Here is a 17,503-nt window from a genome sequence, read left to right as displayed (position 1 = left end):
TGAACCCAATCCTACCAAGACCCAGAAGACAACAACAGTGTAAACAACATCCATACTCACTTTATTTTCAAACAGAGGAGCATGTACCCAAAGAGAAGCAGGACTAAGAGCCACTGTGGGAGCTTTCTCAAAGTGATCTGCCTTGGTCTTCTGACCTCAGAACACCTCGTGACCCAGTGGCCATGGGGGTGGAAGTGCCCCTTGATGGTACACATATTAGAAAGGTAAATCCTCCCATCCCTCAAATGAGATGGGAGAAAAGGAGACAAAAGTCATTGAATCCCTGGCATACTGCCCCGGAATCCTTCCAGGGATAGTGTATGACTGACCATCAGTCCACAAATGTGAGTGGGAGGGGATGTAGGAACAATGGATGGTGCTGGGCAGAAAATTATCCTGGATGACGTGCATCCAGCACCAGAATACACTTTTCATTAGAATGAAGGGAGCTGACAAAGCCCTCAAAAAGACAGAAAAGAGCACACTGATTAGAACATTATCTCATAAAAGAGGTGGGACCATTTCCCACCATTATTGTAAAATAATGGTAACTAATCAAGACACATATAGACCTCTTTAATGGAGTTAATAAAACTACGGCCAATTGGGAATCAGGGGTAGAGGTACTATTCCCAGGAGGAAAAACTGGGACAAAAGGGAGCCATGCTGATAGGACTTTCTAGTCCAGCTCTAGGTTCTTAGAAAGAAGCCCTAGTTCAGAAATGACAGCAAATACCCATGATCACTATGTGGGGCTGAGCCAAGGTGTTAAATATCTTGAATGGCTCTCCGAACCAAGATTATCCATATTCTTTATCCCCTCCAGTAATGTGTAAGATCAAGAAGTGTGGAACACTGGAGGTGGACATGTGGTTTTTATTTCTGGGCAATCTTAATTCTTCTCATTACATCTCACAATTTTCGTGGGAAGGGAGGGGATGGCAGAGAACGTGGACATCCTGTCTTGCACTGCAGGGCTCGGAAAGTGGTAAGGACATCCAGCTGTGATGGGCAGGAAGTGTCAAGGCAACAGGATGCCTTATGCCTGGGGTAGGAGTGTGGTCAATGGCCCTTTTGGCCTGAGTTCACTTCCTCAAGGGGAGGTCTCCATGGAATGACCATGATTCCCAACATGGCCAGAAAACCCATCGATCCCACTCATGGGGCAGATGATCAGAGGAGCTGCGCTCTTCCCTCCCGAGTAACTCAGACTGAAGTAGGGCCGGACAGGCCCACAGAAGGTAGCATGAGAGAAAGTAAAGGTGTGACACCTCTCTGTCACATTGTAGAAGGAGACCTCGCCAGCATCATAGTCCAAGAAAATCCCCACCCGTTGGAGAGGGGTCCGTAGGGGGAGGGCAGTCATTGGGGAGGTAAGAGCCCAGTACTCTTTCCCATACCACAAGGACACCGCCCAGAATCCATTCTGGGGGGCCGAGGTTACTCCGCCTTTTCTGCACACTGAGTCTTCACAGACACCTATGGTCCACTTGGCTTTATCTCCCACCTCTACCTCCCAATAATGTCTCCCAGCGATGAAGCATGGAGAGCCCAAGACACAGGGAAACAGATTGAACCGCTCAGGGTTGTCAGGCAGGTCCTGCTGGAGGTAACTGTACCGCACTTGCCGCAGGTTATCAGAGAGGATCAGGCTGGGGTAGGCCGTGTCTGGATCCAGAGTCACATCCACTGCAGAGGAACACAAGGGCAGAGGAAGGTCAGCCGAGCGCCAGGAAAGCCCACTCTGAACACCCAGCTTTTCTCCTACCCCCTAAGAAGAGAATAAGAGCTCTCCAACAAAGGCACATTCATCTTACACTCAATTAGATCCTGAAATTGACATTCCAAAAATTACTGTTTGGATTAGCTAGTTACTTCTTTTAGCTAGGAGATATTGAAAGTACTGAAATTTTTACCTCCATTTGCTTTTTCACATCTTAAACCACAATATCCATTATTAAGCTGAATCTGAGGTTTTCTTACATGCATGTCCAATCCCTTAATCTAAAAGTCTTGGGGACCAGAAGTTTCACAGAATACAGAATTTAGATAGACAGCGTGTGGTACAGCACTCTACAACCAAATATCAACAGATCTGCTGTGAAACATACGAATGTTCACATTATGTCGGATAAAGACACTAGTCCCACATGCATCTTACAATCATGTGGTGGTTTCCTGTTTTAAAATCACTGGCATATATTCTCTCATTTGCTCTTCATACCTGGTTCAGGAAGAAGATTCCCAAACATTCTCTCTCTGAAACAAAGCTCAGCTAGGTTGACTGAGTCCCACAAAAGGCTGATGACAGGCAACTGGTGGAGGTGACCAAGAAGCCCAGAGGCTTGGTTTTTGGTTCAAAAATCTGTTCACAACAGTTGCCCATTTTTTTCCCTCATGTCATGGGTATACCTCATTACCTCCAACCAGACATTTAACTCCAAGGATAGGTCGGTGTCTTATGCTCTTTTGTTCCCTCTACAGTACCCTGCGCAACATTAGGAAATGTAAGACATAAGCAAAGTATTCAATTAATACTTGTTGAAAGAATTAAATATGGATTACAGCCAGGGGATATCAATGAAAGAAGACCTGTTGTATGTAGAGTCTCTCTGTTCATGAGGAGGATCTCATGAAACAGAAGACGGTCCTGTGACTGTGGAAAGTACAAACCTCAGTTCTGAGTACCTATGAGGTCATAGATTTATCCAGTATCTCTGAACCTGAGGTGAAAGTGATGGTCAAGGAGAGGGAGTGTTTCAACTCTTGCTTTGAGGCACAGAGAAGGGATGACAGCAGATTCCTCTTAGACTGTCCCAAGCACTCAGAATAAGAGGTGAGCTCAGTAGTTTTGGAAGGATGACTGCCTTTTGTAAACCACACACTGCCCAAGGCTAAGTGGGTAGAGCAGCATACCAGTGTACTAGCAGTGGCAGTGCTCTACTTTTTGGAAACTGTAGTTTCACCTCTATAATCCTGTCTGAGGCATTTTAGGAGGCAAAGATATTATAAACACATAGAAACAACTGATGTATTTTTGTGATTATTATCATTTTTCATACATGTAACCTAAAGGATCCTAATTTAGGCACTTTCCAAAATCATTCACAATAGCAGTTACGTTGATAAGGATTTTTACTCCTTTTTCCAAATGGTTTCGTCTCCTATCACCCACCTGAGTATAACTGGGCCTCTCTCAATTCTAAAAAACAAAAGAGAAAAGAAGTTACAGAAGTCATACCTAAGAGACGGAGCTTTGGTTAGAGTCATCATAAAGCAATGGTTTCCATTAGACACCCCAGAACCCCTGTTGTCAGTCATGCACTGAATTCTTCATACAGTGTATGACTCCATCTTCCAGCCTAGAGCTCAAAGGGAAGAGGGACTGGAAACTTTGGGCAAAAGGATAACCACATGCCCGAGACTGGTAGCATATGGGACCAAACTGAGCCAAGATTAAGGATTCCACCCTCCATTGGGCCAGCTGGCTCTGCAGGGGGAGATGGAGGTTCTAAGTCTGCATCATACATAACTCTTGGCTTTCATAAGCAACCTGTTCTAGGGGATGAGTGGTTCAAGTGACATCTACTACCAAGCTGGAGCAAACAAGACCATCTGCAGTAAAATGCATTTACAGTTGAAAAAGCATTTTCACAAATATGTTCTTAGTGAGCCTTTTAAGTGACAGGAGAATAGGAAAAATAAATGAGGGTCAGATCAAGGAACGTCATGTCTGAGCTTCTGCTATTAAGTGGAGTTTCTCCCTGTTTTGCTTGTGAGCATTCCCTAGGTCTACATTGCTAGATGTGAAAAAAGTATGTATGTGAAAAGATACAATGCAAATAGAGTTTTAGCATATAAAGGAAATTATCAGAATTATGGAGATTTGTAATTTGTACTAAATGAGAAAAGGGATTACCTACATATAAGGATTTCAGATTCTACCAGGCTGCCTAGAATTTTAGCATTTAGTACACAGCCATATGAGCTGTATGCTCATATGTGATCATGAGCAGAAAATTCTGTATTAGGAAGAGCATCCCTTAAATACCTTGAACATTTTATTTAATAAACATAAATATAGGGTTTATTACCTGTCAGGCTCCATTCTAAAAGGCTTTAGAAATGGTAACTAATTTAACTTAATCCTTACAACCTTGTGGGGTAAGAGCTACTATCCTCTTCATTTTACAGATGAGGAAATTACAGTGTAGAATCCTTATCAAGTGGCAGAGCTGGGCCCAGGACCCAGGCAGCCGGACTCCTGAATCCCTGTTCCTAACCACTTCCCTCGAGGTTCTGCCTCAGTGAGGGCTGCTTGATTCCTCCTCTCCTGGTCAGCACCAGTGCCCACACGCAGCAGAAACTCTATAAATTATAACTACAAATACTAGCTCAAATGAAATGTAGCTGGGATAGTTTCTGTTGATCCTCTTTCTCAATTAAAAATAATTTTAAATAATCAAACTAATTCTGGATTAATTATTGGGTTGCATATTTTTCTCCTCCGTTAATGTAGATTAAGAAGTGAGTGCATATAGTTAAAAGGCTTCAAACTGAAACAAGAGGCTATTAATTGAAAAAATTAACAAAGCAAAAAGGAAGATGTAAAATATCAGGGGAGGCTGGCCAGCGGGTATCACACATTTCCCATTTTCCCACACTTTAGTGCAGATATTCATCTTCCCGGGAAACTTCAATGTCAAAAGCCCATTAAGTAGATAAATTTACCTTGGATTTTCTCCATATCTGACTGCATTTTTTCTAAGGGGAGAAAAGAAGATGTTTAGTTTGCATCCCATTATCTGGCTGGAAAATACATCCTCTCAGGCAATACAGTTATTGAGAGCATAAACCCTCATGGATCCCTCTTCTTACATTACCTGTGAACTGCTTTAGACTCTCAGTCAAGAACAGACACTTCTGGGCAAAAATGTGGATTTTCTCTTGCAGATCTGGAGGTGTGATCCAGGGTTCAGGGATCCTGATTCTTTCAGCCCTAAGTTTAAAAACAACAACAACAAAAAACAAGTGAATCCCTCCCCAACTCCACAACCTTTCAGGGTCCAGGACAAACCTGGGCTAAACTGGCCAACACAGGTGGACAGTCTTTAAAAGCAGCCACTCTAGGCTTTTTCCTATTCTCCTTCTAGACTATGATCCTCTGGACCAGAAGAGGAGAGACACCTTATTCACCTTCTTATTCCCCCACAGTACTAGCTCCTGGCTTTTCACATGGCATGTCCTCAAAGATTTACTGAATTAAACTGAATATAAGCCTGACCTTGCCAGAAAGCACTAGATTCCATGATAAAGTCCTTGATATTTGTGGTGGGCAATGACCCATAATCCTCAGGTTCCCAAATATGGCGAGAATGACATCTTCAGACAGACAGGTACTCTCTGGACAATACCCAGTTACCCACCACCCCCCTCAAGGGGTCTATGGCAAAGACTGCTAGTTGCCCACCCAATATGCCTTCTCCCATCTTCCAAATTTTACCGGGTTCATGCCTGACTGGTCTAAATTTGACTTTGTGACTGAGTTCTGGCCAATGAGAGGTAAGAAGTATCTTGTGGTAATTTGAGAAGTCTGCTTAAAAAGGAATGTGGGGCTTCCCTGGCGGCTCAGAGGTTAAGAATCCGCCTGCCAATGCTAGGGGATACAGGTTCAAGCCCTGGTCCAGGAAGATCCCACATGCCATGGAGCAACTAAGCCCATGCGCCACAACTACTGAGCCTAAGCTCTAGAGCCCGCGAGCCACAACTACTGAGCCCACGTGCTGCAACTACTGAAGCCCGTGTGCCTAGAGCCCGTGCTCCGCAACAAGAGAAGCCACCACAATGAGAAGCCCGTGCACCGCAACGGAGAGTAGCCCCTGCTCGCCGCAACTAGAGAAAGCCTGCGTGCAGCAACAAAGACCCAATGCAGCCAAAAATAAATAAATAAATAAATAAATTTATTTTTTTTAAAAAGGTTTCTGGTTATATAAAAAAATAAAATAATAAAATAAAAAGCTATGTGATGTGACTTAACTTCTTCCTGCTGGTTAGCATTCTAGGAACTATCTTGGACTGTAAGAATGAGGACTGTATCTTACAGATGGCAGAAGGGTAAATGGAAAGAAACCTCAGAGTCTGATGATCACTGGAGCCACCAAACCAGCCCTGGGCTACCTACTTACACATTTTTTAATGGTGACAAAATTTTAAAATTATGTTTAAGCCTTTAAGCCAATGAAATTTGGGGTTTCCTAACTCAGACAGCCAAACCCAAACCTTAACGTCCCAAAATGCTAAAATCTAAAGGCTCTATCTCCCTGTTAGTTCAGAGCTAGATTGGAACCAAAAAGTAAAAGTAGTGGTAAAAGTGAAGGGAGTATTTGTTGGGGTCACTTGGCAGGGACTAGTACAAGTTCCAGCTCATCACCATCCCATCTCAGCAGCCCTCAAAAAGCTCAGTTCTATCAACAGTTCTGTCCACATAGCCCTCCCAGCCATCCTACCCCATCTATGTGCCACCCCCCCATATCTCCTCCAATGCTCCCACATAATCAAGCTGCATTTCCTCTGGAGGGTTTTCACCCTTCAGGGTTTTACTTAGCTTCAAAGTTCAGTTCCCTCAAAGTCAGGCTCTGCCCCAGCAGGTACCAAACATTATGCCCCCAAGGCCTATCCCATTTGTCCTTGCCATCCAACCCTGAAAACATAATTTAATCTTGGCTTCTTGCACATTCTGGGCTTCTCCTGCTCGGTCATGTCCCAACTCCCAGGTAGCTCTTCCTCACTTTCCATCTGATGATACAGTAGAGAAATAATGAGAACAAGAGCCAGAATCCAGGTAACTCATCACTCATTATATAATTCTGAGCTGGTCTCACTTTTCTTAGACCATATTTTCCCCATTACAGAAAAAAGAGAGAGAAACAGAGACACAGAGATAACAAAAAAGAAAGGATTCTGAAATGTTTAGGAAACAAAAACTATAAAATGCCCTTGCACTTTGCCCAAGTCCCTGTAAGTCTCTACCCTCTCCATAGAAGTGTCCTCATAAACCGCCAGCACCCTCCCAAATGGACCCCCTACTCCACCCCTTACCCTCATAATTTGTGAATAATTCCTGAGTTTTACTGAGAAGAGCTGCACTCCATCTAGTTCTTTGCACACTAGTGATTCGGTTCAGGGACAGGAGGGACACGTGTCAAGTTGGTAAGATGTCCTCAGGCTCTGCGCTCTTTCCAGAATTTCTAAGTATGAGGGAAAATCCTTTCAAGTTTGATTTAGCATGGGGGAGAGAGAAAACTGTACCTGTTCAACGTGTCTCCGATGTCCTGTAAGAGAAAGGAAAAGGATAAGCATGAGAAATCATTCCTAACTTCCATTTTCTCTCACAGATGTTTGTTGAAAACCCAACTATGGGGTGGCTCTCCTGGGAGAAAACAGTGAGACAAGGAGCACAAGTCACAGTCCAGGAGCTAAAAAGTGGGCAGAGGAAACTGGGATGCACACTATTCGCTATTCTAGCACTTCCTGCGCTCTCCTCCTGCACACTGGTCAAGGATTTCAAGATTTCAAATTTACTGACTCAAGCATCCCACCCTTGGACCACAACTGCCTGCCTGTCTAGCTTGATTGATTTCTTTGACTTATTACTGTGAAATCATTTCAAATACACAGAAAAGCTGCTAGTACAAAGAGCTCCTGTATACTTTTCCCAGACATATTTATCTTTAGAATCATTTGAGAGGTCATTGTTTATATCTCTTTACCCCTTTATGATTCTGTACCTCCTAAGAGCAAGTACATTTTCTTATATAACTATAGTAGTTAGCAAACTCAGGAAGATGAATATTGATACACTTGTATAATCAACAGTCCATAATCTAATTTAACTGTCTTATTAATATTCTTTACAGCTACTCCCCTCCCCACTCAGGTAATCCAGGATCGTTCATTGCATTTTTATGATGACAAGAGTCTATAATCTGGAATGGCTCTTGTCTTTTGTGACACATTGCCTTAACACTGGCTAATTATTTTATAGAATATCTCTCCATTTGGGTTTCCCAGATATTGCTGTCCTGATTAAACTAAAGTGTACTATCTTTTTTTTTTTTTTTTTTTAAACTGCATTTATTTATTTATTTTTGGCTCTGTTGGGTCTTTGCTGCACACGGGCTTTCTCTAGTTGCGGTGAGTGGGGGCTACTCTTTGTTGTGGTGTGCGGGCTTCTCATTGTGGCGGCTTCTCTTGTTGTGGAGCACAGGCTCTAGGCGAGCGGGCTCAGTAGTTGTGGCGCACGAGCTTAGTTGCTCCACAGTACATGGGCTCTTCCCAGACCAGGGCTCGAACGCATGTCCCCTGCATTAGCAGGCGGATTCTTAACCTCTGCACCACCAAGCTGTACCATCTTTGACTAGCTGTACCATCTTTGACTAGTGTACGCTGTTTGCTTCTAAATAAACATGATATTCACTTGTCCCTTATTGGTGATATTTTATAGCTACTATTTCTCCTTTTGTAATTAACAAGTAACCTAAAAGTGATACTTGAAATTATGTTAATATGCTAGTCCCTATCGAATTCGCCCTCCCCTTAGATTTAGCATCTGTCAATAATTATTGTCTAAATTAACTTTTAATGTGATAGTTGCCAAATAATCATTTTCTACCTTCAAAATTCCTTCTAGCGCTTCCCTGGTGGTGCAGTGGTTAAGAATCTGCCTCCCAATGCAGGGGTCACCGTTTGATCCCTGGTGTGGCAAGATCCCACATGTCGCGGAGCAACTAAGCCTGTGCACCACAACTACTGCCACAATTACTGAAGCCCACATGCCTAGAGCCCATGTGCCGTAACAGAAGCCACTGCAATTAGAAGCCCACGCACCGCAACAAAGAGTAGCCCCTGCTCACAGCAACTAGAGAAAGCCCACATGCAACAACGAAGACCCAATACAGCCAAAAATTAATTAATTAATTAATTAATTTTAAAAATTCCTTCTACATTACTTAGTCAGCATTCTACTGGAAGGAAGAATTTTCCCTTATTTATTATTAGTATGGACGCATCAATTCGTACTTTATTCAAGGGGTTATAATCCATTACTGTTCTTACTTATATTGGTGCTCAAAATATCCAAGATTTGGCCAGACAGAGTCTGTCACTCTTTCTCGTAACTCCTCTCATCACATTCTCCCCATTCCCATTATTTTCGGATTTATCCTTCCAGTCTTTCCTTTGCAAAACTAAACAGATACATGTATTTTCCAATTATCTCATCTTTCTTACACAAAAAGCACACTCTATATTTTGCACTTTTATTTTTTTCACTTACCAATATATTATAGAAAGCACTCTGTATCAGTTCATAGGTATATTCCTTTTTCTTTTTTACAGTTGCCTAATATTCCTCTGTGTGTGTGTACACATACATACAATGTTAAATACAGGTAGACAATAAGTGAACATCTTGCCCTCTTCCTGACCTCAGTGGGAATGCTCTAATTTTCCCCCATTAAGTACGATTCAGCTTACTTTTCAAATGACTACTACCATGACCCCTCTTCCCCACGGAGTCCACAACCCCTCTTTTTTCTCTACTTTTCCTTATCATCCAGTTTTTTTTTTAATGAATAAATTTATTTATTTATTTTTGGCTGTGTTGGGTTTTCGTTGCTGCACGTGGGCTTTCTCTAGTCCTGGCGAGTGGCGTCTACTCTGTTGCGGTGCACAGGCTTCTCATTGTTGGGGAGCACAGGCTCTAGGCACACAGGCGCAGGCTCAGTAATTGTGGCTCACGGGCTCTTGAGCACAGGCTCAGTAGTTGTGGTGCACGGGCTTAGTTGCTCCGCAGCATGTGGGATCTTCCTGGACCAGGGCTCGAAGCCGTGTTCCCTGCATTGGCAGGTGGATTTTTAACCACTGCGCCACCAGTGAAGTCCCTATCATCCAGTTTTTATTTCACGGTCCATGTGTTCAAAAATATTCTCACAAATAACTTCTACTTTAAAAAAATGGGCAAACCCATAAAGATACATAACAAATTAGTGGTTGCCACTGGGTAGAAAGGAATGAAGAGTGACTGTTTAATGGGTACGAGGTCTCCTTTCCAGGTAATGAAAGTATTCTGCAATTACATAGCTGTGCTGGTTGCACAACACTGAGTTTACTAAATGTACTAAGTTGTACACTTTGAAATGATTACAATGGTGAATTTAGGTTATGTATATTTTATCACAATCAAAAAACAACAAAACGAAAACCTCAAATCTTGCAAAGCCCTAATCCTGAATGAGCCCCACTACCTGCTCTCCCTATGCCTGGCACCAGAGCAGTCACAGTCTGAAAAAGCAGGGACAAGAAAAAGGTAACACAACTGGGCAGACAAGTCCCAGTATAAACTGATGTTCACAGACCAAGTAATTCTAATACATCTCACAAACCAGATGGCTTTCCCATACTCTGAAACAATAATTTCAGAACTTTCCCACATTCTTCAAAGGTCATATTTTCTCTAACCCCTGCTCAATGGGAGCAGACGGTCCTGCTTTCTAACTTCAAAAGAGAATAAGAGCCAACGGGGGACTTCCCTGGTGGCGCAGTGGTTAATCCGCCTTCCAATGGCGGGGACTTGGGTTCGAGCCCTGGTCCGGGAAGATCCCACAAGCTGCGGAGCAACTAAGCCCGTGCGCCACAACTACTGAGCCTGCGTTCTAGAGCCCGCCAACCACAGCTACAGAAGCCGTGTACCTAGAGCCCGTGCTCTGCAACAAAGAGAAGCCACCACAATGAGAAGCCCGCACACTGCAACGAGGAGTAGACCCCGCTCGCTGCAACTAGAGAAAGCCCTTACGCAGCAATGGAGACACAATGCAGCCTAAATAAATAAATAAAATAAATTTATTAAAAAAAAAAAAAAAGCCAACAGGTTTTAGCTACCAAAGTGTACAACTTGCCTGCATCTACCTGCCCCCACCGTCCTTTCTTCCCATACAACAGAGGATCTTCCAAAACTAAGTCCCACACGTATGCTTTAGTTACCTTTCCCTTTTGCCTTCTCAGAAACAGCACATTAGTGATTAGTTCATCCTTATAGCTTCAGTAAATTTCTTCACCTGAATCCTCACAACATAGGTGGTACTTTCCATATTTTCTTTTAAAATATGTTTAGCTAGTTTCTTTAAGCATCCCCTCCCCATAAAGCCCCACAATCCTACCTCACCTCCAAGTATTTTTTTAAAATATCTCCTTCACAGTCTTACTTCTTGAAGTAGTCATTTACTCTTCCAGTTTCCATTCACTCTCTGTCACAACTCTCCCTCATATGGCTCCTGACCAAATTATTCCACTGTGGCAGATTATCAATGATTATCTGAGATGAAAATCATTGAGATGATAATGATTATTATCAAGATTATCAATGATGCCCATGTTTCTAAACCAAATGGATCTCAGCCCTTATATTATTTCATCTCAACTGCATTAGATTCTGTTGTCCACTCCCTCCTTCCTGCAACATTCTTCCTCCCTGGCCACATTCTCTGGTCAACTGTTCCCTTTGCAAGCTCTTCCTTCTCTCCCTGGCAATTAAATATTAGAGTTAGTTAAGGCTCAAGATTAAGGCTTCTCGTTTTAATCTAAAGCAGGAGTCAGTGAACTTCTTCTAAGGAAAAGGCCATACAGTCTCTGTCACAACTGCTCAACTCTGCTGCAGCAGACAGTACGTAAATGAATGGGCATGGCTATGTTCCAATAAAAAGTATGGATAATGAAATTCAAATTTTATATAATTTTACATATCATGAAATAACATCTTTCTGATTTTTTCCCAACCATTCAAAACTGTAAAAAGCATACTTAGCTTGCAGGACATACAAAAACAGGTGGCGGGCCATAATTTGCTGATCCTAACCCTATCTTATCAGCCCCTTTATAATAGCATTTATCAACACCAATGATACTTGCTTGCTCACTTCTTTATCATATGATCTCAACATTAGAATTTAAATTTCAGGAGAGTTTATTCAACACTTAATTCTGGGGCCTAGACTAGTGCCTGACCCAGAATAGACGATTCATATGCATTGAATGAACAAATGACAGTCAGGCATCAGCTCATTTCCAGTAGTCTTCCTGGGTTGGGTGTATTGCAGCTTTATCACCTCCACTACCAAGATTAAATCACAAGACTGCTTGGGCTGACCACTCCCGCTCAAGCGTTTCTTTGTTTTGTGGCTGTGGTAATGCACACATACATGTTAAAATTACAGGATAACTGGAGTGAGGAGGGTCTTTAAATGACATGTGGGCCAAACCCCTCATTACATAATGAGTAGATGAGGTCACTGAGGCCCAGAGAAGTCGAGAGCCTGTGATCAGACCACTTATCCGTGCAGGACAGGCCTGGGCATTAGGCTTCCCTTTTGCCCTTTCCATGAGACAGTGCAACTGACTGACCCAAGCTGTGTCAACCAGGTCCTCTATTGTACATTTCCCCTCCAACATGCCCAATAGAGAGCTTGGCAAGCCCCTGCTACTCCCACAGAGTTGGTAAGGTAGTAGGGGGTCCTGGATACTGCTTGACAAAGAGAGAAGGGAGACCTTTTAGCAGGAGCTGTCTTGGCAGGGCACGCTAAGCCTTACCTGCAGGAGCTCCCTGGTGGGCTGCTGCTGCTTCTCTTCCAGCTGGGCGATCAGGTTGCTGAGGTGGGAGATGTTGCAAGAGAACTGAGTGATGGCACCATTGATACTGTTGTAGATGGCCAAGTCTAGCTCCTCGAGACGGGCCAGGAGGCGATACTCATGTTCCTTCAAGGAATGATACAGCTGCTCAAACTCCCAAACGATCTTCTCCCTCTCCATCTGGGTCAGGCTCTGTGTGGATAACAGGCAAAGGCAGTGAACAGAAGAAAGGCTACTTCTAGAGCCCTTCATATTTCTCCCCTGGCTATCCACCCCAAGACCCCAACGTTTCATTCAGGTATACTATTTACTGTGCAACAGTGATGCACACGCACCTTGTTTATAAATCCTTTTCATGAGCTTATACTTCTCCTGAGCGGGACAAGTCTTTCAATGCATAAACAATGCAATATAATCTTAGAAATGAAAGCGTCCTTAAAGCTCAACTAATTCAGTGCTTTGCAAAGAGAATGCCATTGGCACCCTGGTGGGGGGGGTACAATTCTGCCTGCATGGGACTGTTCTTTGCATTGTAGGACATTTAGCATCCTTGCCCAACCCTCCCCAATCACTCCAACCAAACACCCACACAACACGGAGAGGGCAGTATTCACCTCGCTGAAGAACCAAAAGTCTAGTCCAACCTACCTATCTCACAAATGAGGAAACTGAGGCCTAGAGAGATTGTATTACTCTCTCCATCTATTCAATTGGCTACTGACAGAGCCAAGAAGTATGTCCAGGTGCCCTGATTCTCAAAGAAGAGCTGTTTCCCTGCTTTGACAATCCCCCAACAGAGGACACAGTGGTGTGCTTAATGATCCACTCAGGCTCACTAGAAGATTCTCCTTCCATCAGACCTATTTCCAAGCAAAGGGAGCTGAGGTCTCAGTGGATTTTGTGAACAGAACGAGTGGTGGGATCTACGGCATCATGGGAATAAGTTACCAGTCCCACAGTTCTTTACTACACCCTGGCCAGGACTGACAAAATCTCTCACAAGATGGTGCTAGACACTACTAGTCTGAGAGTTTGCTTTTCAGATGCAAACACCTCTAATGGACGGGAATTTGTAATATTTTATTTATTGTTCAAAAGATGCTTAAACACTTAGATGGTAGACATATAAGTATATATTATAAAAGTCTCTGTTTTTCTTTCCAGAACAAACCCCCCAAATATCCCTATCACAAATCAGCACATTAGTCACTTGCTAAGGCTTTGGGAGACTAGCGGAAGGGAACAAACTGAAAAGTTCAGAACTGAACTGTCAAGAAAAGGAACATTCCAGCAAGAAGCAACAGTCAGGCTTACAGAAAGCCACTGTCAGCAACTGTCTGCAGAATGCTACAAAAGGAGGCTAACTGTGCCCAAGAATTTCACCTGTATTAGCTTTGTCAGGGATCAACCTTGATGTGCACAAAGCTAGCAAATTAAACTTTTGATAGGTCAGATCTCTAGGGGTTCTAAGCTCAGCTATTCCGTCCTTTCCCCCAAAATGTGGGAATCCCTTGGTTCTCCAGGTGAATTCCCAACTGTCATATAAGGTTGTTCCACCCACACCTAGAAGTTCTGGGAGACCTGACTGCACAAGGTTAAGGTGAGTTTAACAGCCTCACAAAAAAAAGAGTGACCAGCAGAACTGATATTACCTGTGAATTCCAAAGAACCTTACCAAGAGCTCAGCTCGTGCCTGTTCCCCCTGTGCCCGACGCCTCTTCTTTAAGTCTTTCACTCTTTTTAGGTGGTCCAGCTGGTTCTGGATTTGCTCCTAAGAAAAGCAAAAACAGGTGGGCAGTTCAAGATTAGGCAGACCATAGCATCAATATGGCTATTCTGCTTATCACACGTGCAACCCACATTCCTGATGCCAAGTTCCTGGTTAGCGCCTATCCTTGGACCATACTGCCATCACCAGGGCACAGGGGTCACCAGACCTCTCCTTTGGTAGTTTGTATCTTAAATGGTGGGTCACCTACCTGCCCTTGGAAGGATACTGCATGGCTTAGTGGAAAGGTGAATGGACTAGGAGGCTTTAAGTTGTCGCTCTTTCACAGACGCGTACTGAGAAAATGACTTAACTTCTCTTATTTTCCTCTGGTGTGACATGGGCAAACACCACCTTCTCAACCTACTAGAGGGTTATCACCAGTGTGAGTAAAAGAATATTTTTGAAAGCACCATAAATGTTAAGTGAATAATTTTGCATGAATGTACTCACATTTAAACATGTACATAATTGTGTACATATTCCTGCAGTCCTCAAACACACAGATCATGCACTCCTTGAATGTTGCCTTACAACTGTTTTATATTTAAAACTTTGTTTCCACGTTATTGTTTAGCTGTGCCAGTCTGTTGGTTCAAGAGTTCACAAAGGGATCCACACATCATTCTATTTCACTCAATCTTCATAACTGTGTTATCTCCTATGAGTCTCACGGTGGTTAAATGACTTAGGTAGTAAGGAGCTCGTTCTTTTCCGTGAGCTTCTAGAAGAGGACGGAGCACAGGGAAGTGCTGGGGAATGGAGAGGTGATGGGCCTCTGCTTGATGTGTATACAGCCAGTTAACGTCCGACTGTGTTTTGTCTCAGATCATCTAGGAGCCGACAGGAGTGCGAGCGTCTCTGAAGCTTGTCGTTGTGGACGTGGTTTTACGCATATCTTTTATACCGTCAAGAGGGGTCTCCATGGGCCGTCTTTATGTATAATGTGCCCGTGAGCGGGTAAACATAGAGGCACATAAGGAAATGAGAGTGGGGGTGGGGAGACTTCTGGCTTCCTCACCAGCTACAGGTTTTCCTCCCAAATCTGAGTGCCGAAGCTCTGGAGCGGACAGAGAGGAAATGACGGCTGTGAACCACACGTCCGGCTCAGCCATTTTCTAGGCGGAAAAAAGGAAGCCCCTTTGGCTCTCTCCTCCCTTTGTCCGACTCGCGCTCCGGCCCCTCCCCGCCCCGCACGCCCGGCCCTCACCTTGAAGCCCTCCACCGCCTCCTCGAGCGGCAGCACGCTGTGGCCGCGGTGCTCGCGGGAGCGGTCGCACACCACGCAGATGGGCATCTGGTCCTCCTCGCAGTACAGCTTCAGGGGCTCGCGGTGTTTCTCGCACACGCCCATCTCGCCTCCGGGCCCCGACGGCCGCTCGGTGCGCAACTGCTTCACCAGCTGGGTCACGTTGGCCAGGTGCCGGTTGGGCCGCATGTGCCGCTGCGGAAAGGTCTCCCGGCACTGGGGGCACGACACATTGGTCTCCGCCGCGCCCCAGCAGCGGGCGAGGCAGGCGCAACAGATGTTGTGGCCGCAGTCGAGCATCATGGGCTCGACAAAGTACTGCAGGCACACGGGGCAGGTGGTCTCCTGCTGTAAGCACTCGGCCACGCTCCCGGAGGCCATGGCGCGAGCCCGCGGGGGCGCACGGGCATGGGCCCCGGCGCCCAGCGCTGCGCGGAGCCCAGCTGTACCGCGCTCCCTTCCCGTTCGCTGCTTCTGGGCGGCGCCGGGAGGCGAGCCCAGCTGACGGAGGGCGGCTCCTCCCCGGCCCTGATCCCAGACGCGCCCGCGCGCTGGAACCCGGCGCCGCTGCGCCCGGCTGAGGGAGCGTGGGGATATTGCGACCCCACCTAGCCTAGCGGCTATGCGAGGGGGCAGCTGGTCGGGCGCCGCCGGTTGGACTCGCAGAGCCGGGCGCTCAGAAGGCGCAGGACAACGTGGCCGCGTCCGAGCGGATCCCGGGAGCCCAGCAGACCTCACCCCGGCGCGAGCGGAAGGGGCGGCTCGGGGGCGGGGCTTGGCCCAGGCCTCCTGCGCACGGCAAGATTTCCTTGGACTCAGGCCTGGATGATTTCCTCCGCAGAAGATCGGGGAGGCCTCGCCGCCCGCCCCTGGGGCGGAACGCGCGGGCGCGCGAGCCTTGGATACCGGTCACAGAGGCAGGCGGTGTCCGCGGGGTGCGCCGGGGACAGGGTATCCCCTGCCTGCACGCTGCGGGCCCGCCGCCGAGCTTCCGCGGCCCTGGGCCTGGATCCCTGGTCTTTTGTTGGGTTTCCTGTCTGGTGCCCAGGCCTCAGCAAAGGCGAGAGAAAGCTAGCTTTGTGTTGGTGTGGTAAGAAGAGACATCTGGCCTCCCCGGGAGGCCGGAGGGATGAGGGTTGCAGACTGAGCCCCACCCGGCCTGTGAGGAGCTTTATCAAACAAACCCCATTTACAGGCGCTCGCAATTCTGTTTCGGAAAAGAAAGGCTTAATTATTAGGCGGCAACATTTCTGTGACAGAAACAGACAAGCCCAGTTCTGCTGCTTCCTATTGTGCCTAAGCAAAGTGGTTTACCATTCTGAGCTTCGGTTTCCTCTCTGGTGAAATGGGAATGATTATACCCCAGCAAGGAGGGAGACTTCCTTACCACTTTTACTTTTTAAACCCTAAGTATGTTTATGCATTAAAATAATAAAGTACCCACTGCATAGAGCTGTGTTGAATAGAACCTAAACGTGCTTGCTCCTTCCTGAAGTATAGGGAGATTGGTAATCCTGTGGGTGACACTGGCTCTTTTCATTATCCAGTAAACTTTAAAAATTTTTGCGTTGTTCCCTCATCCCTACCTTGGTGTATCCTAGTTTCCATTGCTATTTTCTCAGTATTGTCCTTCCTCTCGATTTAATTGAATTTGGGCAGCCTTGCCTGTGTTAATTTAATTTCCATTACGATACTTTGACCTAAATGATTTCAACAATGTCAGTTTGCAAATGTATTTTAAATGAGTTAGTAACTGGTTAAATGTGACCAATTCCACCAGTTTCCCTATTTTTAGTCTTTTTCTC

General features: G+C 45.3%; 1 protein-coding gene across 1 annotated transcript; it reads right to left on the bottom strand.

The window, feature by feature from the left end:
* Positions 1 to 40: 40 nt before the first annotated feature.
* TRIM27 (tripartite motif containing 27) lies at positions 41 to 16,449 on the bottom strand. The gene is made up of 8 exons (XM_059075460.2): positions 15,660 to 16,449; positions 14,357 to 14,452; positions 12,643 to 12,873; positions 7,309 to 7,331; positions 4,884 to 4,999; positions 4,732 to 4,764; positions 3,176 to 3,202; positions 41 to 1,689 (listed from the first exon to the last, which is right to left on the bottom strand). Exons 1-8 carry the CDS (start codon positions 16,077 to 16,079, stop codon positions 1,094 to 1,096), a joined length of 1,542 nt encoding a protein of 513 aa, XP_058931443.1. The 5' UTR covers positions 16,080 to 16,449; the 3' UTR covers positions 41 to 1,093.
* Positions 16,450 to 17,503: the final 1,054 nt, after the last annotated feature.

This window comes from Kogia breviceps, chromosome 10, assembly GCF_026419965.1.
Source record: "Kogia breviceps isolate mKogBre1 chromosome 10, mKogBre1 haplotype 1, whole genome shotgun sequence".
NCBI lineage: Eukaryota > Metazoa > Chordata > Mammalia > Artiodactyla > Physeteridae > Kogia > Kogia breviceps.
This window is presented reverse-complemented; position numbering and strand designations above follow the sequence as displayed.